We start from the raw sequence: 23338 nt of genomic DNA, 5'->3' as shown, positions 1-23338 counted from the left end.
TCGGCAGCAAGACATCTTCCCCTGTCTCCTGTGGTTGACGGGGGATATGCAAAGTACCTCTGAGTTCCCCCTCCTTGCCAGGGTTTCCACGGAGCCTGGACGTGCTGCCCCCATTCTGCTTCCCCACTCCACTCCATCCCCCCTTATTTCAAGTCATGCCAACTGCATTCCATCCAGAGACCAGTAACTGTGATTTACCGTAGAATTTCCGTACTGTTACAACTCCTGTTAAGACACTAATAAAAGTCTTCATTTTCCTCTCATTGTGCCCCCAGTTACCCGTCCATAGCGTATCCCCTCCCGGTCACTCGGCGCTCGGCTTCCTGCGGCAGCACCGCTTACTCACGCCCCACAGGGGCGTCCCACCCTGGCGCTGGCGTCAGGGTTCCCAGAACGATGATCTCCGCAGGGCTGCTGACGCAGGACCTCCTCGGGAGATGCCGCCAGTGGCACAAGGCCCGCTGCCGGGGGACGCGTGGGCCGAGGCGGCGGCGGGTGAGCGGTTCTTCGGCCGCAGCCCGCTCTGACACGGCCGCGTCCCGGCACCGAGCCTGGCAGAGCTCCAGAGGCGTTCGGGCACATCTTGTAGCTCCCGGGGGTGTCCTGCGCGGGGCCGGGAGCTGGGCTCGATGGCCCCGAGGGTCCATTCCCATTCAGCACCTTCTGTCATTCTGGGATACCACGCGACCCCGATGACCGCACGGACCGGCGCGTGTGTCATCGTTGCTGACGCCTCAAGGGCGGCGGGCCTAGCCGGGCTGACTCGTCCTCCGCAGAGACCTCGACGGCGCTTTTTGGGCGGATTGGGGCTTTTCCCTCTCCTCCCACCGCCCCCGAGCCCGCCGGGGCCGCGCGCTGACGTGGCGCGCGTTGCCACGGCAGCCGGCAGCGCGCGCCCCGGCCGGCGCGGCAGCGCCGCTCCGATTGGCGGCGGCGCCGCGATGGGAGCGGGCCGTCCCGCCCCTCCCCCGGCGTTCATTGGGCGGACGGCGAGCACCACGTGATGCGGGGCCCGGCCATTGGCCGGCGGGGGTGTATAAATTGCGGCGGGGGGCGGCGGTCCCTTGACGGCGGGAGTGATGGAGGCGGCCGGGACTGAGGGGAGTGCGATGGCGGAGCTGCGGGAGCGGCTGGCGGCGGGCGGGCAGGACCATGTGCTGCGCTTCTGGCCCGAGCTGGACGGCGCGGCCCGCCGGGCGCTGGCGGCCGAGCTGTGCCACATGGACGTGGCTGAGATCAACCGCTTCTTCCGCCGCTCCCGCGGGGCGGCGGCGGTGACGGGGCTGGACGCGCGCATGGAGCCGGTGCCGCGGGACGTGCTGGGCAGCGCCTCCCGCGACCGCGGGCTGGTGCCGCGCTGGGAGAGCCGCGGTAGGTGCGCGGGGCGGCGGGGCTCGGCGCGGCGCGGAGCCGGCGCGGCGGGCCCCACGCGTGTCTGCTCCCCCAGGGCTGGCAGAGATCGCGGGGAGCCGCGTGGCCGTGCTGCTGCTGGCCGGCGGGCAGGGCACCCGCCTCGGCGTCCCCTACCCCAAGGGCATGTGCGACGTGGGGCTGCCCTCCCGCAAGACCCTCTTCCACCTCCAGGCCCAGCGCCTGCGGCGGCTGCAGCAGATGGCGGAGGAGCAGCACGGCACTCCCTGCCACATCCCCTGGTGAGCCCCGGCCTCGGGGGGACAGGGCTGGTGGGGTGGTGCCCACAGGGTCCAGCTGGCACTGGTGGATCCGGGCCCGGTAGGTTGGCGTAGCTCTCTGGGTGTCAGCAGCCCGCAATCCTCTGGGTTGGTGTCGTTCCCTTTGGCAGCCCGAGGTTAGCCTGGATTGGTGCAGCCCTCCTCCCTTTGTAGCCCCCGGGTTGATGCAGAATCACTCGGCAGCCCAAGGACCGTGGACTGGCGTAGCCTCTCTTTACATCAATGCTTTGTAAGGGGCATAGCTCTTCGAGTGAGTGATTCAAGGCTCAGGATGGCACTGGCAGCTCCCACGTTGTCACACTCGGTCCCAAGGCCCTTGGGAAAGGCTTTCGTGTCCCCATGCAGGACAGCAGCCATGCGAGGTGGGGGGCAGGGAGGTGAGCTGCTGAGGTGCTTTGTAGACAAGGCAAGAGCTGGCCACTGCAGCTGGGTGTCCTGTGCACGGTTCTGCATGGTTTTGGAGATATGTGTTGCAGGGAAGGGTGAAACCCTTCATTGGCTTGTCAAAGTGGTGGGACCACAGCAGATCAAATCCTCCTAAGTGTGGAGGGGGAAAAAGCCTGATCTGGTGTTCCCCACATTTGGGATGAGGGGTGTGAGACCCTGCCTCTCCTCCTTGCTCACTGGGTGACTTCTACTCTGCAACAGGTACATCATGACAAGTGGCCGCACTATGGAGTCCACCAAGGAGTTCTTCCAGAAACATCGGTATTTTGGCTTGAAGAAGGAGAATGTCATCTTCTTCCAGCAGGGCATGCTGCCTGCTCTGGGATTTGATGGGAAAATCCTGCTGGAGGAGAAGGGCAAGATTGCTATGGCACCAGGTTGGTGGCTAGGAGCTGACAGGGGAGGCAGCCAGGGGTGAGACGTGGTGCTGAGGAGCAGCTTTAACAGCTGCAGTCCTCACTGTGATCCGGCCCATGGCTGACTCAGGCTGGGAGGTGTCTGTCTTGGCAGGGGTATGACCAGGCTGGGGTATGGCTGGGCTAATGACCCTCCACATCACGGGGAAGGAGGATGAGCATGGGTGGCTGACGGACAGTGGGGCATTGCTGCAGCCCCAGTGGTGTGTTCCCTCTGCAGATGGCAACGGGGGCCTGTACCGGGCCCTGGGCTCACATGGCATCATGGACGACATGGAGAGGAGGGGGGTGCAGAGTGTCCATGTCTACTGTGTGGATAACATCCTGGTGAAGGTGGCTGACCCCAGGTTCATTGGGTTCTGCTTGGAGAAGGGAGCAGACTGTGGGGCCAAGGTATGGTTTTGGGAGTAGGCAGGCGCTGCTTCTGCAGAGCTGGGTGGGGTCTGTCCTGCTCCTTGCCCAGCTTCACTGATGTTTCACCCTTCATTTGCTGGCTTGTCACAACCAGGAGGGCTCACTGGTGAAGTAACACATGCTGCCAGAGTCCTGCTGCCCCTAGGGTAGTCCTACCTGCCCCTGGCATCCTTAAGAATACCTGGCACTGCTCTTCTGCCTCACACAGGAATGTGGCACCAACAGGTCTGGTGCTCAGAGGTCCCCCCGGGGCCAGGAGGCTGCTTGGGAGCCCTGGCACACACCCAGATGCTGGGCAGCTCTTCTCTGGGTGGCTGAGGGTGGCACAGGCAGACAGGATCCTTGCAATAAGCTGCCAGCTGTCCCCAGCCTGCCATCCTGGGCACCAGACCAGGATGTGGTGGGTGCAGCTGACATTGGACCCAGCCCCATGTCTTGTGGGTAGGACACTGCACACTTAAAGCTTTACTTAAAGACTGGCTTGACAGCCAAAGGTTTTGTTTGCATTGGGCTTGGCTCTGGAAAACAAGTGAAAGGACTTACTGGCCTTGCAGCTTTCACAGGGTGAGCTGAGAAAGGGAAGGCAGTTTCTCCTGGTCTGCATGAACAAAAGAGGAAATAAACCTTAAGCATGCAGAAAGGAGAAAGCCCTGCATCCCTGCATGCCACCACTCTGTGGTGATAGTGGTGGGTAAGGATTTGCTGGGGTATCCCACACCCAGATGGAGGTGTGTGAGGTGCAAGGAGGAGAGGAAGGTCAGGGAGATGGCTCTGCCAAGCCAGCAGCCTTCTGGTTGTGCATAGCAAGCTAGCTAAAAATATCTGTGCCTGCTGCCAGCTGCATGTTGGCTTGGCGCCACATCCTGCTGTCACGTCTGGGTGTGTCTGACACCTGTCACCCGGCCCTGCCATCACAGCCTAGTCCCCATTGCCAGAAGCACCTGGGACGGGGGGGCTCCAGCATCCCCATCCCAGCAGAGGAAAAAGCCTTGTTAGGGAGGGCTTATTTACTATTTACAAGGGAGTGTGTTTGAAGTGTGGGGTTTTGGGTGCCTTTCCCTGACAGTGCTTCCCTCGGGCAGGTGGTGGAGAAGACCAATCCCACGGAGCCGGTGGGCGTAGTGTGCCGGGTGGACGGTGTGTACCAGGTGGTGGAGTACAGCGAGATCTCCCTGGCCACTGCCCAGCAGCGGGGCCCCGACGGGCGGCTGCTCTTCAACGCGGGCAACATCGCCAATCACTACTTCACCACTGCCTTCCTCAAAGATGTGGTCAAGTAAGGGCCTGCTGGAGTGCCAGAACAGGAATGCTGGTGCTGAAGTGCTGCTGCTGAGCAGAGCTGGCTGTGCCTTGCTTTCTGCTGGGTGAGCTCCAGGTGTGCTGGGATGAGGCCCCCAATGTCTGGCTCCTGCACAGCTGGTCTGACCCTCACCTCTCTGCACAGCCCCTTCCTTGAGATAAGGTTTCTCCGGCCCATATCTGGATGCTGCTTCCAGAGTGCAGGCATGTGGGGCCGTCTCTCCTGGCTGCTATGGGAATGAGCATCCCGTGCCTTGGGGCAGCCGGGGTCAGAGCAGGGCAGCAGTGTCTGAGCTGGGGACGTGTTTTGCTTGGGCAAGTGACATCTCTTTCCTGGCCCATTGCAGCACTTACGAACCACAACTGCAGCACCACGTGGCTGAAAAGAAGATCCCACATGTGGATATCTCTACAGGGCAGCTAATCCAGCCCGAGAAGCCCAACGGGATTAAGATGGAGAAGTTTGTCTTTGACATCTTCCAATTTTCCAAGTATGTCCTTTGCTCTCTGGGGTCCAGGCTGGCTGCTGGCTCTCCCGGGGGCAGCTCTGAGAGCCTCTGGGGTTGTGCCAGGGTATGCTGACTGGCAATGCCCCGGGATCAGGATCAGATGGCAGCTGGAGGGGATGGGTGTTGCGTGCCTCTTGTGGGGCTGAGCCCTGCTCCTGTGCCAGAAGAACATCTGACCCTACAGGCCAGGCCCTTCCTTCTGTCCTGCATGTCTGTGAAAAGAGCCTGTGGGTGTGGGCTGGGGAGGGCTGTGGGCCCAGCTCAGTCACTGGCAGGGGAAGCAGCCACAGTTTCCAAACCCAACCCCCCTACGCTGCGTTCCCCCAGGAAGTTCGTGGTGTACGAAGTGCTGCGCGAGGATGAGTTCTCTCCCCTGAAGAACGCGGACAGCCAGAATGGCAAGGACAACCCCACCACAGCCCGACATGCCTTGATGTCCCTGCACCACTGCTGGGTTCTCAATGCAGGGGGACATTTTGTGGATGAAAATGGCACGCGCATCCCTGCCATCCCTCGGTGAGTTGTTTCTCCTGTCACTTCTGCTCCTTTTTGGGTTGGCTATTAAGCACGAGGCAATCCCAGTACTGATAACAGTGTCACAGAAGTGACCAGCTATGGGGCCCCTGTCCTGGGTGATCTGTGGAGCAGAGCTGGGAGTGAACTGTGTGGTGGGAACAGGAGCGCTGCTCAGACAGCAGCAGCTTTCCTTCTCAGTTCAGCACCTGTGAACTGAATCCTGCCAGCCTCCATTGCACAGCCTCTGCAGGGGGGAGGTGGCTCCCTAAGGTCAGAGTACACCAGCAGATCCGTGCAGCAGCCAGGCTGGCATCACCACATCCCTCAACCACAAGACCTCCCACCGCTGTCTTTAGGGATCAGCAAGCCCCAGACTCGTTTTTCTCTGTTTTCTGTCCCCCTCGCTAACCCTTGTTTATTCCCGTGTAGCATCACAAACGGAAGCTCAGCTGGCAGCCCAGCAGATGTCAATGACAAGTAACTATTCGTGTCCCAGGTGCATGGTGGCGGGGCTGTGCTTAGGCACTAACGGGTTGCAGGCAGAGCAGCGTGCCAGGCTAACGGGGCCGGGGGCCGCATGTGGGCGGTGGGGCATGTCACCACTGGCATAGGGGATGCTGCTTCTCATGGTGGTGGGTGCAGGCAGCTCTGCTCCCTGCTGGGCTCCTTTCCTCAGGGATAACTGGATGGGGTTCATGCTGTTGGTACAGATGCAGGATGGCATCTGATGCTGACTGCACGCGAGCCCCCAAAGGTCACTCCACAGGCAGGATGCTGTTGGCAAACACCCTGGCACGTCCTTTGATGCCACTCCCCTGTTTGTCACAGCACAGCAGGGACTGGTCCCAGCCAGTCTCAGAGCTGGGGATGGCTGCCATCTCCTGGTGTCCACCAGGCGTCCAGGCAGACCGAAACAGGATTAATACCATGAAGCAGACGTCAGGCAGGCTTTGATGTAGCACGTGTGAATCTGAATGCAGCAGCCAGCTGGGCTTTGTGTGATTCCAGCTCTTGAGTTTGGAAGATCCAGAGCGTGACACCAGGGAAAGTCCCTGGCTCGGTGCTTGAAAGTTTATGGGAACACACGGGGAAGCTTTAACTCTTCTATGTCCTGTAGACACAGGCATGCTGGGACTTGGAGCTGGTAATGAGTGTAAATGACTCACAGAGTAAGCAATCTTGTTATCTTCCCCTCCTTCAGAAGCTGTATCTTCAGGTACTTTCTGGTGGAATACAGCTGTTTTATCTCTTTTAATTCCACACTCCAGGTGTTTTCAGGCTTATGACTAAAGCAATCACACTAGTTAACATGTCAGAGAAAGGATGCACCTTGTCCTACATTTACCCTTCATTACCAGTTAATGTCAATTTTTTTTTTTTTTTTTAACAACTATCTTGAATCTAACACTCAAGCTAAATACCAGTGTGGGTTGGGATGTGTGAGCAGTATTTACTGACACTTGGGACAGGAGGGGGCTGAGTGAGTGCATGGCAGCAGGAACAAGCTTTGACCTGGGTGAAGGAAGCGTTATCACGGATGGCATCCTCCCACGCCTGCCTGGGTGGGAAGGAGCACCCTGGGGTGCTGTTGCCATGGCTGCTTGTTGGGTCCACACAGCTGCACCCCCAGTCTTACATGCCAGCTGGATCCAGGGATCATCTAAGCGTGTCCCACAAAGTTTGGTGGCAGCAGGCAGCATGGGCCCCTGCCCAGCAGCGTTGCTGCAGTGGGCAGCACTCGTGTGGTTCTGACACTTTGCTCACCAGCTCCAGCTCACGGGCAGAGCAGAGGAGCCAAGATAGTTGATCTAACAGGCAAGGCAGGAGGAGCAGACAGTGCTGCATGGAGTGTTTGAGTGAGCAGAAAGGCTTAGTCTGTGTCCCCAGGTTGTACTTTAAGCAAGAGAGGGCTTAAAGCAAGACCTCTTGTGTCCAGCCAAACAGGAAGGTGCTCTGTGAGTGCATCTCACATCACCCCAGGGCTGCAGGAGGAGGAGGAAAGGGAGACTCAAAAACATGGGGGCTGAGGGCACAGGCACTGCTAGATACACACATGGAAAGACATCAAGAAAGTCCCATCTAAAGCTCTTTTCCCTTTCAGTCGCTGCTGGTATCTAAACTTCAGCTGGCACCTCTGTGGAAAGCACGCAAGGCTTGACTAACCCAGGGCAGCTCTGTGCTGGTGGGGTCTGTGTGGGCCCCAGACAGCCCCCAGCCCTCTGCCTGGCCTCAGCAGATCTTGGGCCCTGTCTGTGTCCCCCCCTGGGCTGTACCTAACTCTCCTGACTGTATATTTTTCTCTGCAGCTTGAAGGATGCAAATGACCTGCCAATCCAATGTGAAATTTCTCCCCTTGTCTCCTACGGAGGAGAAGTGAGTACTGGCTCTGCAGAGCTCAGGAGGCCCTTGCAGATGGACTGGGCTGGCAGGGCACACATGTGAGGGGATAAGTCACAAAAGTGACTCTCATTCACTGGGGAGCTTTTTGGGGCACTGCCCCCCAGGTTGCCAGCACAGGAGGGGAGCAGAGGCACCTGTGAGCAGCTGACGTGCAGTGCGTTCCTGATGAGCCACTTCTCATTCCCATAGGGTCTGGAGAAGTACGTGAAGGACCGAGAGTTCCGCACACCTCTGATCATTGACGAGGATGGGATCCACGAGCTGGTGAAGAACGGGATGTAGTGGCAGCATGGAGCCCAGGCAGGGCTGCCCATCCCACCAGGAGTTCAGGCACGTGAAGAGTGATGGCTGGACCTAGGAGGGACTGCTCAGCTTGCTCTGGCCCTCTGCAGATGGGGATTTGACCCACTCGGTTCTTGGCACGTTGTGTGCTTCTATTTATACTTTAATTTAAAAACCAAACACTATGGATTGCCCTGCCACAAAGCACAGCTGTGGTGCTGCTCTTTGCATGCCAGGCTGTGGGCATTTATTTTTAAACATGTATATAGTAATAGCCATTGTACATGCAGAGAGGATTTTTATGGTACGGGGCTGGGTTTAATCTTGAATTTTTAATTTTCTTAAATCTACGCGACTGTGTTTTTTTTAATAGGGTCCTTGCCATTGCCCATGTCCCCCCTTTTGGTCATCCTTTGTATATTGCACAACTGGAAGCACCCGATTAAACTCTGAGTCTCTCCTGTTTGTCATCTGGCGGTGTTGGAGTGACAGTGACTTTCCACTAAGAGGCTCATGGAGCAGAGAGCTGACTGCATCATGCCAAGTGCTCTGTTCAGTGCAGCAAGGGTGGCTGTCTGGGGCGGCTGCAGACAGGGCCTGCGGCCTGCAGTGCTCATTTGGGGTGTTCCTGGAGGAAGTAGAGTTGCACCCTCCTGTCCATTTCTGCAGTGGCAAGCCTCGAGCAAGTAGGAACAGGCAGGTGTGTTGCACTGCTGGAGTGCTCGGGGTGAAACCAGCCTGGCACTGAGCACCAGTGCCATGTGCCCTCTGCTTTTCATGGAGGGGCTCTGGCTGCTGCACAAACCCACTGCTGAGGAATGTGCTGTCCTGATGGGCTCGGGCAGAGCAGCTGTGCTGCCTCCTCTCCTATTTGGGAAGAAGGTTGTAGAGCTTGGCCACCTCCTATCCTGATCCTGATGTGGTCACAGCCTCCTACTACCCTGTGGCTGCCTGGGGAGGGATTTTCCCTTGCAGGCCCTGGGGTTGTGACCCAAACCACTCCCTCTGGGGTAAGTCACCATGTGCCCCCTGGATGCAAAGGTGGCTGCTGGGCATCCCGGGCTCAGCCAAGCACTTGGTTCCCCAGGCACTGGGCCACCAGGGCAGTGTGGGGGGTCCTTGGCTGGCGCTGTGCCTGCTGCTGGCTCACCCCAGGCTGGCTGGACTGTGTGTGGCCAAGCCTTTGGCTTTTTGGCTTTGCAGACCACCACCTTTGCGTTAGGTCCTGGGACAGAGCGCCAGGGGGCTGGCTGCTGCCAAGTTACTTGAGCAGCAATTCCAGGTAGCAGGAGGGGAGTAGAGCAGAGCTGGCTGGTGTTTGTGCCAGTGTGCACGTAGGGCAGCCTGTGCTTCTTGCCAGCTGATTTGGGGCAGCACATGGGGCACTGCTCGGACCTGCTCCTTGCCAGCCCGGAGGAAGCTGTGCCCTGCCTGCCCTGCCCCTGTCGTTCTGGGCAGTGCTGGCTCAGCTGCAGCCTCTCTGGTGGCAGTGATGAGGCCCACCAATGTCTGCTGGGGGCAGGGGGTGGCTTCCCCTGCCTGTGACGGCTGGAGACTTCAGGCTGGCAAAGAGGTTGGTTTAGGAGCAAGGGTACAGCCCTGGGGGCTTTGGGGTGTCTAGTCGGACGGGAAAGCCTTTTAGGGAGTTGTTGGCCTGCTGCCAGTGGGTGCTACTTCCTTCCCATAATGTGAACGTGGAATTCAACACAGTCAAAAAAGTCTAAAAGAATATATTTGAAAAAGTTCTTTGTGGTTTTTTTGCTGTTGCACAAAAATTAATGTGAGCCCATTATTAGTAGTAAAGTAGTATTATTAATTATTTTCTCCCTGCCCCATTGCGTAGCCGGTGGCTTCCGTGCCGGGCTAGTGCCTGGAAATGATGTCAGGCCACCAACTCCGCGTGGAGCTCGTGGAGCAGGGGCACTGAGCCCGTGCCCTGAGCCAGGTTGGCTTTCTGGCTGCTGTTCAGGCCGTGCGTGCCCGTGCAGCAGCCCCAAATCCTTCCCCCAGGGGCCTGGAAAGGGGTAGCCCATGTGGGACCCTCTGGGCCAGCTCTGGGGTCTTGTGGAGTGTCCCCATCACCCGCCTTTTGGGGATGTCCTACCCGGCCCCACGGTGCAGGAGGAGGTCCTGGACACGCGTGCCGTGCCACAGCCACGGGACGAGCGCTGGGAAGCGGAACGTTGCCTACTGCTTTAAGTTCCCTCGCTGGCCACGGGGCCTTTTTTATTTTTTTCTCTTGCGCTATGAATGGGTTTTGCTGTAAATTATAGCTTTGCACACATTCCCCCGGGCCGAGGAAAATAACCTCTGCCAAAAAGCCGGCCCCGGATCGCTGACTGGCTCCCCCTCTCCGCTCCCTAATTGAAACCAAATGTGCGAGATGTAGGATTGTGGGACTTCTGGCCGGCTCCCAGGAATCCACAGAATGCGAGCGAGCTCGCAGAGGCATCTTGCATCAGCCCGGGGAAGTTCGCTCCTCACCTGGCTCCCCCGGCGCGGGCGAGGGGCGCGGAGCCCACCCGCTCTGCGCCGCCCCGCTCCGGTGAGTTCTCTCGGCGGCGGGGGGACGCGTTTCACCCTCCCCGCCCTGGGGTTCTGAGGGGATATGGGTCAAGCGCGCTCCGCGGGCAGAGGGGCCGGGGTGTGGGTCTGTCTGGGAAGCGTCTGGGGCAGCAGCAGGGTACTGTCGTCGCTCGGGGAGGTGACAATTGACCCCTTTTCGCCAGGTGACACCCCCCTTCCCCTCCCTCCCCTCAGTGCCAGCGTTTCCCCCTGTGCCTCGTGCCAGGACGGCGTTTTCTGGTTTCCCTCCTCAGCTCCCGCCTATGTGTGTGTTGGCAGTGCCGGTCAGCCAGAGAGGCCCTGCTGTCCCCAGGGTCCCCCAGCCAGGCACCAGGTCACGCTGGGGAGAGGAGTTCGCTGCTCGGGTGCTCGTGAGCATCGTGCCCCCACGCTGGTGCTGGGAGCCCACTCGTGGCTGCCGGCCCCGGGTGGCATTGGGGCGATGCTGCGGAGCCCCGCTGGCGGCGAGGCGAGGCCGTGGCACGGAGCGTGGGGCAGGGCTGGGAGCTTTTGGCTACCGTGGAGCGCTTGCTGGACGCAGCACCCACAGGACGGTGTCCCCGGGCTCCCGGCCCTGGAGCCATGGGGACGTGCTGGCTGCTCCTCACGCCCCGGACGGCTGCGATGCCCCGGGCTGAGCCAGCGAGCCCGCGACTGGGGAGGCACTTGCTGCTGCAGAAAATGGGGCTGCATCCAGCCCAGAAAAAGTCTAAAATGGCATTTTTGGAAGGGAAGAGGACTACAGGTCCCGGCATGCTGCACCGTGCTCCCGCCAAGGCTGCCGGCGGCACGGCATGCTGGGGGCTGTAGTGCCAGCTGGGGCAGGAGTCCTGAACCCCCTTATCCAAACACCCTTGGGCCGGCGAGCCCGAGTCACAGTGAGCCTGTCATCACTCGGGGACATTCCCTGAGGGTGGCTTTGATGTGTCCCACCCAGCAGGACGGCAGCCCCAGCCCCGTGTGAGCACAGGGGCTCTGCAACAGAAGCCCTACAAGTCCTGGCAGACTCGTGTCCAGGACCTGGTGTGCATAAGGTGTGCATAAGGTGTGCAGGCTGCTGCTCTCCGGGCCCCTCCTCATGGATGATGCTCCTCCAGTGCCTGCAGAGGTGGCAGTGCCCGCCTGGGAAGCGAGCTGGGGACCTCACCCAGGTGGGGACCTCACCTGGAACGGGCTGACAGCAAGAGGGACCGTGATTCGGGTGGGGATTGTCTCTTAACAAATGTGGATTTAGTTTTCCCCCCAGTTATTTCCCTCAGTTATTTCGGTAGAATAAAGAAGGAGGGAAATAAGAAGGGAAAACAACAAAAAAGCAGCAGCCAAGGGAAACTCGAAGCCTGGGTGATGCCAGGGAGGAGCTCCAAAAATTCTGCACTAAAACTTTCCAGTGATTGAAAATTTTCAGCAAACATTTTTCAGCAAATAAAAAACATTGCAAAGCCATGCCTTTTGCAGGGCTGGTGGAACAAAACTGATTTCCAGCTGGGCTGCCAGCACTGCCCGTTTGACCACGTGTCCCTTAGCCCTCATCATCATGGCCTGAGTCACTGTCCTCACACTGTCCCCCCGCCCCATAGCCCTGAGGAGCAGTGAGCACTTCCCAGTGGCTACGTGGGGATGAATTCCCTATGCTAGGCTAAATGTAAATGCATTCTCTGCAGGAGATTACAGCATCTGGTATCCTGATGCTTAAAGAGTTTACTCAGCCTGAAAGAATAGTGGGGAAAAATATCCCTGGATATTTTTTGGAATGCAGAAGGAAATTAATATTTTAATGTTGGGGGGAATCAGCCATCATCAAACACAGGAGCCTCCTGCAAGTGCCTCTCCGAAATGCAGCTGAAATTCCAAGTTGCAGCTGAATTAGTTGCAACCAGCTACAGTTTCCCAGCTAGGAATAGGGGAACAAAATGCAACCACGTATGTGCTTTTAAAAAAAAAAAAAAAAAAAACCAACAACCAAACACAAAAACAAACAAACAAACAAAAAACAATAAAAGAAAATTAGAAAAAAGGGGACGGTGGAAATGATCCCAAGTGCAGTTGTGCCTCCTGCAGAGCTTGTGGTGTTTGGGAGAGTCCCCCAGGAATCCAGCAGGGATCTGTGGGGTGCAGAGTGCAGGTGGCAGTTCCTGGGGTTTAGCTCTCCCTTTGAGTGCTGCTGTGGCTGCAGCAAGCCCTGGTCTCGCTCCTGCCATGCCAAACCCCAACTGTGGCAGCACAGGGCCACATCCAGCACCTCCCAGCTGGCTTTGTGGGATGTGGGCAGCTGGTTTGGGTGTGTTTAGCCTTTCTCTTGGTGGTGGGGACAAGGCTGTGGGACGATGCAGGGACACAACCAGGGATTCACGTGTGGTGTTGGGCTGGTTCAAGGGTGTGCCAGCCAGGACAGACATCTCTGCTGCTGAGATTTACCCTACCAGCCAGACCCCATTTGGCCAGGAGCTGCGGTCCCTTTAACCCCCGGGTTAGTAGGGTGCTCTCTCAAAGGTTAACATGGGTTTAAACTAGATTAAAACAGCCCTTTTTAATAGAAAGAGAGCTGATTGCACCTGGTGCTGGTGTGCTGATGTGCCCTTGGCAGATAAGGGGAGCCCAGGGAGCCTGGGGCAGGGTTGCTGATGTTTAGGGGTGTCTCTGGTGCTTCCCCCGGCAGAGTGCCAAACCCCATGGTGCTCACCTAGAGGTGTATGGGCACAGTGGGAGCTGCCCAGGCTCTGGGGGTTCCTGGCAGCTGGGGACTGGCAAGGCAATGGCTGTGGTGGCAGCCCTGATACAAGGGCAGCTATGTCCTGGGGAGATCCTTTTGTCTTCTCTGAGGAGAAGCCCCAGCAGCACCACTCCCTTTTCTCTCTGTGCCGTGGCCCAAGCCCTGTTCCCAGGACCCCCAGGTCCCCTCCAGCCCCATCCCATGTTCCCTTTGAGGCAGAGGGTGCAAGCTGGCTCCCATGTCCTCTGTCACACCTTTCTGTGTCACACATGTCCCTGGCATCCACTCTGCCATGGGGAGCTATCACAGTAAATACCCTGTAAATCTCGGACAATTATCTGCTCTCCTCTCTCCGGAGCCAGCAGGCAGGAAACCACTCTGGCACCCTGCTATTATTGTCTTATGTGATGGGGTTGTGCAGCTTCTTGCTTTCAAAGGCGGCCAGGGGTGGGCGGCCAAGCCAGAGCCTTTGTGCCCCGCAGTGGAGGTGGCCAGTGCTGGCCCTGGGCAGAGCTCCAGGAGTTTCCCACGGGTCCTGTGGCCATTCCGTGTGGATGTGGCGCACCGTGGCTCCCAGGGGTGGTGTCCAGGACCCCTGTGACCACCATCACGGGTCTGAGACTTGGGGCTCTGTTCCTCCTCCGAGGCTGAGGTGGGGTCCTGTGCAGGAGAAGTGCTCCCATCCTCAGCTGGCAAGCAGGGCTGGTGTTTGCCCCCTCCTCAGCGTGACGAGCCCCGGTTCTTGTCTCCACAGGACTGCCGACATGTTGGCTGCCCCCAGGCCGGTGCTGCTGCTGCTGCTGCTGCTGCTGCTGCTGCATGTCCCACGTGCTGCCAGAGCCCAGGTCAACCCCGGTAAGTCAGACAGGGACCAGGTGGCTGCAGATGCCATAATTTCATTTCTCCTGCCAGATGGCCAAGTTTGGACTCGCGTCATCTCCATCATCTCTTGGACTTTCTCAGCTCTGGGAGCAGTATGTGATAGCCCCCCGGGCTTGCCCCTACCTGGTCACCCTGCTGTCCTGCAGCTCACTTGGGCAGCTGCAGTGACCTGTAAAGCCCCCGCTGCGTGCCACGGGTGCTGTCCTGCCCCTGGCAGCTGGCAGGGTGCTGAACATGGCAAAGCACTACAGCCTGAGCTCTAAGTTGGGCTCTTGTCCATGGGGGCTCACTGAGTCTGGAGGCTGCCAGGTGCCAAGCTATTGTTTTCTCTGCTGGGCTGTACCTTCTCTGGCAGTTTTGCAACAAACCAAGGCTGGCTTTGGTGAAGTGGCTTGACTGTGTGCCTGGCTTCTGCTCAGAAACCACAACACTGCACCAGCCGGCAGCACAAGTGTGTTTAGATGGCTGTTTCTGCAGGGCTCAGCCCCATCCTGTGCTGCAGGCATGGACAGAACTCAGGTTTTCCAAAGGCTTCCGCAGGGAATCCCTTTAATAAGTCCCTTCAAAGGCTTCTTCCATCTGTGGGAGGAGTTAGCTGAGTCTTCCCTGGAGGTTGCGCGGTGCTTACTTAGGGAGGCAATCCTGTTTCTTCTGCAGACATCTATGGCTGGCAGAATTGGATTTGCCTGGCCAGGATTGTTATTACCAAGACAAAAAAACAGGGCTGGCTCCTTGTTTGGCAAGAATTGGGAATTCAGTGGGATCTGTGCTCTGCAGAACATCACAAGTGGGGGAGCAGGAGACAAGAAGAGATGCTCCCACTGTGCCAGTGCTCATGATGAAGATGTGCTCATCCCTCTGCCTGATGCAGAATATGGTCCCTGGGTGTCCCAAGGATGGTGGCATAAAGGGACGTGGGTTCTTTGCAGGTGCAGTGCCAGGTGAGCCAGGGGCTGTGGGGTAGGACGTGGCCCAGGCATAGCGTCCTGCCCAGTCCTCGCCACCTCGGTGCGGGTGTTTGCTCGGGGTGGTGTGTGGCAGGAGCGCGGTGGGCTGGAGCCGGCAGCCAGACGGTAAACATGGCCAAACAAGCCTCCCTTTCACCAGTGCTCTTGGCAGCCAGGCGTGAAAAAATAACTCCTGTGAAGCAGCGAGGATGCAGAGCTGAGGGAGTCGACTGCCACTCAGGGGTGCAGCCTACCTGCCGTCCCGGGTACTTTTCCACTCGCAGCCAGGCTGGGAGCAGGGCTGGTGATGGGAGCTGACGGGTCAGCAGGGAGGACGAGTGCCTATCTTGGTCGCTTGTTCCCCCAGGCAGGGACAGCAGAGCACAGTTGCTGCCAGTGAGGTTTCTGGCCAAGTGGCCTCTGGAGTGAGCCCTCTGGAGCATGGGGACAGCAGTGCCAGCTCACAGGTTCTCGAAGATCCTTCCCAGCAAGGCTGAGGAGATCCCTGGGGACAGGGCCCGGTGTGCCTGTCAGCCCTTGGAGCCACCTTCTCTTCTTCCCACTTCCCTTGGAGTTGGGCTGGCATCCACTTCTGGCCACAGGCTTCACTTGCTCGGGAAGGTGCCTGCTTTGGCAGGGCTGTCCCCTTCTTGCTTCATCCTGTCTCTGTAAGCCAGAGGGATGGAGAGTTCTGCTCTGGATGCGCTCCAGCCAAGGCTATTTCTATGGAGGCATTCCCTCCTGCTCAGCACCCTGCCGGTGTCATTGCAGCGGTGTGTCGGTACCCCCTGGGAATGTCAGGTGGGCACATCCCTGACGAGGACATCTCAGCCTCCAGCCACTGGTCTGATTCCACGGCCGCCAAGTACGGACGGTGAGTGTGGGCATCCTCCTGCAACAGCCACAGCAGGATCTGGGCTGGCATGGAGGAACAAGGACACAGGGCCGTCCTCGGCCACCTGCAAACGGCTGCTCTGCTCTGGGCTCGCAGGCTGGACTCGGAGGGTGGCGATGGAGCCTGGTGCCCCAAGACCCCGGTGGATCCAAATGACCTGAAGGAATTCCTGCAGATCGACCTGCACACCCTGCACTTCATCACGCTGGTGGGCACCCAGGGGCGCCATGCCAAGGGCCATGGCAATGAGTTTTCCCCCATGTATAAAATCAACTACAGCCGGGATGGCACCCGCTGGATGTCTTGGAGGAACCGGCACGGGAAGCAGGTGAGGAGGCGGCTGGAGGCTGCATCAGATGGTGGGTGAGGAGGCTCCTCCTGCCCATCCCCACTGTGCTTCTCTCCCTCCAGGTGCTGGATGGAAACACCAACACCTACGACATCGTCCTCAAGGACCTGGAGCCGCCCCTCATCGCCCGCTTTGTCCGCTTCCTCCCTGTCACTGACCACTCCATGAACGTCTGCCTGCGTGTGGAGCTGTACGGCTGTGTCTGGCTGGGTGGGTGGTGTGGTCCTGCGCCTCTCCCCGTGTCCCCAGCTCCCATCCTGGGGTGCTGGCCATCCCGGTGGGGGCTGTCTGTCCTGCAGCACCCGGGACTGGCGGGCTGTCCATGCGCTCACCCTTCCCTCCCTGCAGATGGGCTGGTGTCTTACAACGCGCCAGTCGGGCAGCAGCTGGTCCTCCCCGGGGGCACCATCATCTACCTGAACGACTCGGTGTACGATGGGGCCTTTGGGTACAGGTGAGGACTGGGTGCCATGCTGGGCAGCAGGCGAGGGGCAGGTATCTTCCCTGCGTTGTCAGGCTCGTGCCAGGCTGATCCTCAGCAGAGCAGATGCTTGCGGTGTCCTTGAGGTGGGGGATGAGGCAAGCGGAAGGCTGCGCGTCGTGAGGGGGACAGTGCGATGGGGGAAGCAGCCCCAGCCCTTCCCTTGGATTTGCTCTAGCTGCACCACATGTTCAGCATCCCACAGCCTTTTCCAGAGAGAACATCGGGAACAGAATCCCCTCCCCGAGTGTTCCAGGGCCCATGAGGTCCTGCCAGGGGGTGCTGGGTGACGCAGGTTTATGGGACTGGTGAGAGTCACGTTCCTTCTGTCCCCTTGCGCCGCCAGCATGACAGAGGGCCTGGGCCAGCTGACGGACGGGGTGTCGGGGCTGGATGACTTCACGCAGACCCACGAGTACCACGTCTGGCCGGGCTACGACTACGTGGGCTGGCGCAACGAGAGCACGGCTGGCGGCTACGTGGAGATCACCTTCGAGTTCGACCGCATCAGGAACTTCACTGCCATGAAGGTCCACCCCCCCCCGGCCCTGCCACCCTCCCTGTGCCCCTCGGCGACCGTGCTGACAGGCTGCCCCACAGGTCCACTGCAACAACATGTTCGCCAAAGGCGTGAAGATCTTCAAGGAGGTGCAGTGCTACTTCCGCGCCGACGCCAGCGAGTGGGAGCCCAGTGCCGTCTCCTCGGTGCTGGTGCTGGATGATGTGAATCCCAGCGCCCGTTTTGTCACCGTGCCCCTGCTCCACCGCATGGCCAGTGCCATCAAATGCCAGTACTACTTCGCTGACACCTGGATGATGTTCAGTGAGATCACCTTCCAGTCAGGTAACCGTTGCCACGAGCTCCATGGAGATAAAGCTCTCCTGGGTGGGAGGCTCTAGGAGATAGTTCTGATGTTCTCTTCTCTCTGGCCAGATGCAGCCATGTACAACAACTCGGTGCCCCCCGCCGAGGCACCCGTGGTCCCCACCACTTACGGTAAGCATGGGACGCTGTCACCCTTTGCTGGGTGGGGGCTGTGCCCAGTCCCACAGAGGAAAGGGGCGGGTGGTCTCCCCACGCCCCACTGTGACTCTGGCCCTCGTTGTCCCCTTCTCCGGCTAGACCCCACGCTCAAGGTAGACGACAGCAACACGCGCATCCTGATCGGGTGCCTGGTGGCCATCATCTTCATCCTGGTGGCCATCATTGTCATCATACTGTGGCGGCAGTTCTGGCAGAAGATGCTGGAGAAGGTGGGCAAGCATGGTGTGGCTGGTGAGGTGCTCTGTGGTGGTGGGCTCATTCCGGGCAGGTTCTTCTGGGAGCTCAGCACGGAGAAAACAGACTCCATGCAAGGGCTGATGCTTCCTTCCCCTCCTCAGAAATGCTGTGCTTCTCACCCATCTCCCAAGCAAGGGGACTTAGCTGAGCAGGGTGGTGACTTCGGGACTTGCCTGTTTGTCCATCCCTCTGTCCTGAAGCTGATCTGGGGAACAGGAGCCTGGGTGTGGAGGGTTCTCACCGCAGCCACCACCTAACCAAGGTTGCTCACAGAACTGATGAAGCCAAACTCTTCTCCATAGAGGCAGACAAGAGGAGGGGGGAACATGAGGACAAACCCAGGCAGGTGTTGCAACCCAGGGACAAGGCACTAGAGAGGAGGTTTGGGCACATCCCTGGTACCATGGAACACCAGACGCCCCATCCTGCCCATGCTGTGGGGAACCCCACCTCTCTCCTCCCTTGCCCCGCTGTCACAGGCGTCACGGAGGATGCTGGATGATGAAATGACGGTCAGCCTCTCCCTGCCCAGCGAATCCAGCATGTTCAACCACAACCACTCCTCCTCCTCCAGCGAGCAGGAGTCCAGCTCCACCTACGACCGCATCTTCCCCCTGGGACCCGACTACCAGGAGCCCTCCCGCCTGATCCGCAAGCTGCCCGAGTTCACCTCAGGGGAGGAGGACGCAGGTGAGGGCCAGGACACCCTGTGTGCTCACAGCCGTCGACCATGCACTGAGCCTGCTGCAGCCCTCTCTCCCCAGCCCTGGCTTTTGGCCTCTCTCCTAACATTTTGTCACGGAGGGGAGAGGTCACACAAGCCCACGTGAAGGTCACACAAAGCCTGTGACAGAGAGCCGTCAGCGACGTCCACTGCCAGACTAAGCTGTGTCCCACTATCATCCTTGGGATGCTCTGGCACCTCTTCCTCCATGATCTGGAGGTCAGACATAGATCTCTGTTCATCTGGTGCTCAGGGCTTGGTTGGTGTGTTTGCCGTTGGTGGGGAAGGAGTGGAGCAGCCTGCGGGAATGCAGCCCTGTGGGGCAGTGCGGGGGCTGTGGGACAGGCAGGGGACAGAGTGTGAGCAGCCACCAGGGAGCAGAGGGTGCAGGGCAGGACACCCACGGCAGGGCCGGCCCCGCTGTGTCCATCCAGGCTGCAGTGGCCCCGCAAAGCCGTCGCAGGCCAGCGTCCCCGAGGGCGTCCCGCACTACGCAGAGGCCGACATTGTGAACCTGCAGGGTGTGACAGGCGGCAACACCTACTCAGTGCCAGCCCTCACCATGGACCTGCTCTCCGGCAAGGACGTGGCCGTCGAGGAGTTCCCCAGGAAGCTGCTGACCTTCAAGGAGAAGCTGGGGGAAGGCCAGTTTGGGGAGGTGAGCGGGAATTGGGCCTGCTCTGAGCAGGGCTCGGGCGAAGCTCTTCCCAGCTCGCAGGGGCTGTGGGAGGCTGTCGCTGAGCAGAGGTAATGGCTGTCCCTTGCTCCCACAGGTTCACCTCTGTGAAGTGGAGGGGATGGAGAAGTTCACAGGGAAGGACTTTGCCCTGGAGGGCTTGGATGGCAGCTCTGGCTGCCCTGTACTGGTGGCTGTGAAGATGCTGCGGGCAGATGCCAACAAGAATGCCAGGTAGGGGCTGAGGGGGGGCACACACCCTGGCACTGCCCCTGTGCAGAGCCTCACCAGGGGAGTTGGGATCCTGGAGAAGCATCCCCTGTCTCCATTAGCCATATGCTCAGTGCAGCTGCAAGGACCAGGCACCTGCGCTCTCTGGGAACGCTGGGCTGTCACGTGTCAGGATCCTTGGTCCTAACCAGCTCCCCAGTGCCTCTCTACCTGCTGAGCCCACCCTGGAGCTCGTCTTCTCCAGTCCCAGGGGAAGGGGCCCCACAGGTCCCTCAGGAGGCTTGGGCGGGTGGGTAGCACTGTTGGCCAGTGTGTGCTCACCTCGGTGCCCCTCTGGGTCTGTCTATCCGATCTGTGTGGTTTCTGTTCCGGAAAGGAATGATTTTCTGAAGGAAATCAAGATCATGTCGCGGCTGAAGGATCCCAACATCATCCGGCTGCTGGCGGTGTGCATCACAGATGACCCCCTGTGCATGATCACCGAGTACATGGAGAACGGGGACCTCAACCAGTTTCTGTCCCGCCAGCAGGCAGGCAGCCTCACTGCTGGCCACGCACCCACTGTCAGGTAGGGTTCCTGGGATAGCTGGGACAGGCCGCACTCCTTGCTCCTGGGACACCCTGCCTGGAGCCATGTACCTTCTGGCTGCTGTCCTTCCTTCCTTCCTTCCCTTCCTTCCCTTCCTTCCTTCCCTTCCCTCCCTTCCTTCCTTCCTTCCTTCCTTCCTTCCTTCCTTCCTTCCTTCCTTCCTTCCTTCCTTCCTTCCTTCCTTCCTTCCTTCCATCCTTCCTTCCGCTCATTAGTCCTGTGTGCCCCCGACAGGGACCTGCGGTTCATGACCACCCAGATCGCCTCGGGCATGAAGTACCTCTCATCCCTCAACTTTGTGCACCGAGACCTGGCCACGCGCAACTGCCTGGTGGGGAAGCACTACACCATCAAGATCGCCGACTTTGGGATGAGCAGGAACCTCTACAGCGGGGACTACTACCGCATCCAGGGTCGGGCGGTGCTCCCCATCCGCTGGATGTCCTGGGAGAGCATCCTGCTGGTACGCAGGGCCTGGGCTCTCCTGACGGACACTGACACGGCTCTGGGGGTGCTCACTGCCCCATTTCCTTGGGCTGGGGGGTGCAGGAGGGACGGCAAGGTCTCTGCTCACTGCAGCCCAGATTTGGGGTGTAGCATGGGGAAGGCGGGAGTGGTGGCAGCTTTTTGAGGCAGGCTGGGGGGACTGTGGTGATTTTTGATGTCCCAGGGCAGGACATCCTTTAAGCGGGATGCTGGCATTTTATCCTGGCCATGGTCAGTTAGCTTTGCAGGGGGCTGTGTCCTTGGCAAGCCCCAGCTCTCAGAGCAGTTACTGCCAGCCAGACCTGGAGCTCACCAGGCTCTGGCCCCAGGCAGAAAGCAGACCTGTGGGGCCAAGCAGTTCTCTGGGCCCAGATCTGGATTCTGAAGCATCTAGAACAAGGTTTTGATCCTTGAGCACCTACAGCTTCTGGAGCAGGATGGAGCAAAGCCCACGCCTGACCCTGCTCCCTTCCCTCTGGCCAGGGCAAGTTCACAACGGCCAGTGATGTGTGGGCGTTCGGAGTGACGCTGTGGGAGACCTTCACACTCTGCCGGGAGCAGCCCTACTCCCAGATGTCTGATGAGCAGGTCATCGAAAACACCGGAGAGTTCTTCCGGGACCAGGGCCGGCAGGTAGGGATGGGGCAGGATGGGATGGGATGGGACAAGAGGGCCAGTGGTATGCCTGGAACATCAGGGGCCTGGAGAGGGCTGTTAAGGTGACCAAGCAGGGAGCTTGGCTGTGAGGCAGCTATGGGACAGGAATTCCTCCAGGGAGGAATCCTGGTGAAGGGCCCATTGTGGCAAACCCTGCACTTTACACAGCCCAAGGCACTGCTTGCTCACTGACCCCACTGCAGCATTTAGGGTTTAGGGGACAGAGGCAGGTGTTCCCGTTTGCCTCACTGTGGCATCTGGGCACATGTCAGCACAGCCCCCACCCTGGGCCATGGAGCGATGGGGTACCCCGAGAAACTGGGCTCTCCAGGAGCAGCTTGCACCTTGGTTTCTGTGGCGGTAATTCTCTTTGCCGTTTTTGCCTTCTGTTTTGCAGACCTACCTTCCCCAGCCCGTGCTATGCCCTGACTCAGTCTATAAGCTAATGCTCAGCTGCTGGAGACGGGACACTAAAGATCGTCCCTCCTTCCACGACATCCATCGCCTTCTCCAGGATTCAGCCAGTGAAGAATGACCCTTGGCTCCCATCTGTCCTGGTCCCCATCCTTCCCTGTCCCCAGAGGAGCCCCATATGCAAACCGAAGCCACTTCTCTTGGACTTAGCCATAAACCCCAAGCAGCTGCTTGTGTTCTCATTGTGCAGTGAGGCCTCAGAGGAGAGCCCCAAGGACAGCAAAGCCCCGCGGCGTGGGATGGCTCAGACCTTCCGCTGCCTCATGGGCCCGAGCCCGGGAGCAGCGCGGGCTTGGCTGAGGGTTATTTATTGATGCAGTGTGTTCCTGGTGACAAGGACCGAGACAGAGCGGCTTCTCTTCCCTGGCTGGAGGGGACAAACTTCCGCTGGACTTTCTCCATGAGGACGCTTGGCCCACACGCAGGGCAGGCGCCTGGGGAAGAAGGGGTGTGTGCGAGTGTGTGCTCGCTGGAGCAGGGACAGACGGGCAGCCACCACCTGCTGCAGGAGGAGCTGGGAGCTGCCACCAGGTCTCAGTGGGCTGTGCAATCACGAGGTGAAAGCAAAGACTCCACGGATATTTGGGGCTTTGGACGTGCCCCATGGAGAGGCAGGAAGCACCCTCCCTGCTGGCCAGCCCCAGCTGCACAGGGAGAAGATGGAGGGTGCTCCTGGCACCTCACCCAGCTGCTGGAGAGTGCAGCTGGGGAGGAGTGGGCATCCTGTGCCGAGGGGACATTCCCTCCCTGACCACAGCCACTCCAGGGCAGCTCAACTGCCCACGAAATGCATTTTGGATGTCCTACGGGTGATGCATGGCAGTTGGCATCTTTTAGTTCCATGGGGAAATCTCCAGGTCCTCCTCCCCCAGGATTAACCCACATGTTCATCTGCCAGGAGAGGAATGCATGTAGCAGAATTTTCATTGGCAGCTGCCTGATGCCCACGCCTACAACAACCCCACAGGCGTGGAGCAGGGCACTTGAGCTCTCTCTGGCTCTCAGCCTGGGATCACAGCCCAGCTGAAGCACCTGAGCTGGGCTCTGCCACCCTGAGCACCCCACAGCATTCTGGCACCAGTCCATCCTCCCGGACCTGGCAGCATCCTGGGCAAACTGGGCAGGTGCCAAAGCCACGTGCCCTGGCAGGTTACCCACCACACCCCAAACATGGACCCTCCTGCGGCTGGACAGGAGGAATTGTGGATTTGGAGGATCCATGGACCCCTCCACACTTTTGTACGCGTTAGTTCAGCGCCACCAGGTGCGCGTGGCACCGTTTCCAGTATCCCATGGCTAAGGCATGTGTATATTCAGTAGATGCACCTATGTGTAGGGGCAAACCCGCTGAAGAGACACTCGGTACACGAATCTGGCTGCATGGTTTCCTTGTGGCGCTTCTGCAGACAGCTCAGC

The 23338-nt window shown here is 59.2% G+C and overlaps 2 protein-coding genes across 3 annotated transcripts; both read left to right on the top strand.

The window, feature by feature from the left end:
- Positions 1-1076: 1076 nt before the first annotated feature.
- Positions 1077-8444, top strand: UAP1 (UDP-N-acetylglucosamine pyrophosphorylase 1). Of its 2 annotated transcripts, XM_040073477.1 has the most exons (10): positions 1077-1371; positions 1448-1652; positions 2340-2515; positions 2775-2947; positions 4051-4244; positions 4615-4758; positions 5104-5292; positions 5722-5769; positions 7599-7665; positions 7882-8444. In XM_040073477.1, exons 1-10 carry the CDS (start codon positions 1080-1082, stop codon positions 7972-7974), a joined length of 1581 nt encoding a protein of 526 aa, XP_039929411.1. In that variant the 5' UTR covers positions 1077-1079; the 3' UTR covers positions 7975-8444. The 2 variants fall into 2 exon arrangements, with proteins under 2 accessions (XP_039929411.1, XP_039929412.1); XM_040073478.1 differs by lacking the exon at positions 5722-5769.
- A 2000-nt stretch (positions 8445-10444) lies between these two features.
- On the top strand, positions 10445-23280 carry DDR2 (discoidin domain receptor tyrosine kinase 2). Its single transcript, XM_040072763.2, has 17 exons — positions 10445-10519; positions 14004-14104; positions 15850-15952; positions 16070-16301; positions 16385-16532; positions 16671-16776; positions 17150-17333; positions 17404-17647; positions 17738-17800; positions 17927-18057; positions 18565-18775; positions 19244-19467; positions 19583-19719; positions 20093-20284; positions 20540-20768; positions 21275-21424; positions 21846-23280. Exons 2-17 carry the CDS (start codon positions 14014-14016, stop codon positions 21981-21983), a joined length of 2583 nt encoding a protein of 860 aa, XP_039928697.1. The 5' UTR covers positions 10445-10519; positions 14004-14013; the 3' UTR covers positions 21984-23280.
- The last annotated feature ends 58 nt before the right edge of the window (positions 23281-23338 follow it).

Source organism: Hirundo rustica, chromosome 9, assembly GCF_015227805.2.
Source record: "Hirundo rustica isolate bHirRus1 chromosome 9, bHirRus1.pri.v3, whole genome shotgun sequence".
NCBI lineage: Eukaryota > Metazoa > Chordata > Aves > Passeriformes > Hirundinidae > Hirundo > Hirundo rustica.
Note: the sequence above shows the minus strand (reverse complement) of the source record. Positions and strands in the feature narration are given on the sequence as shown.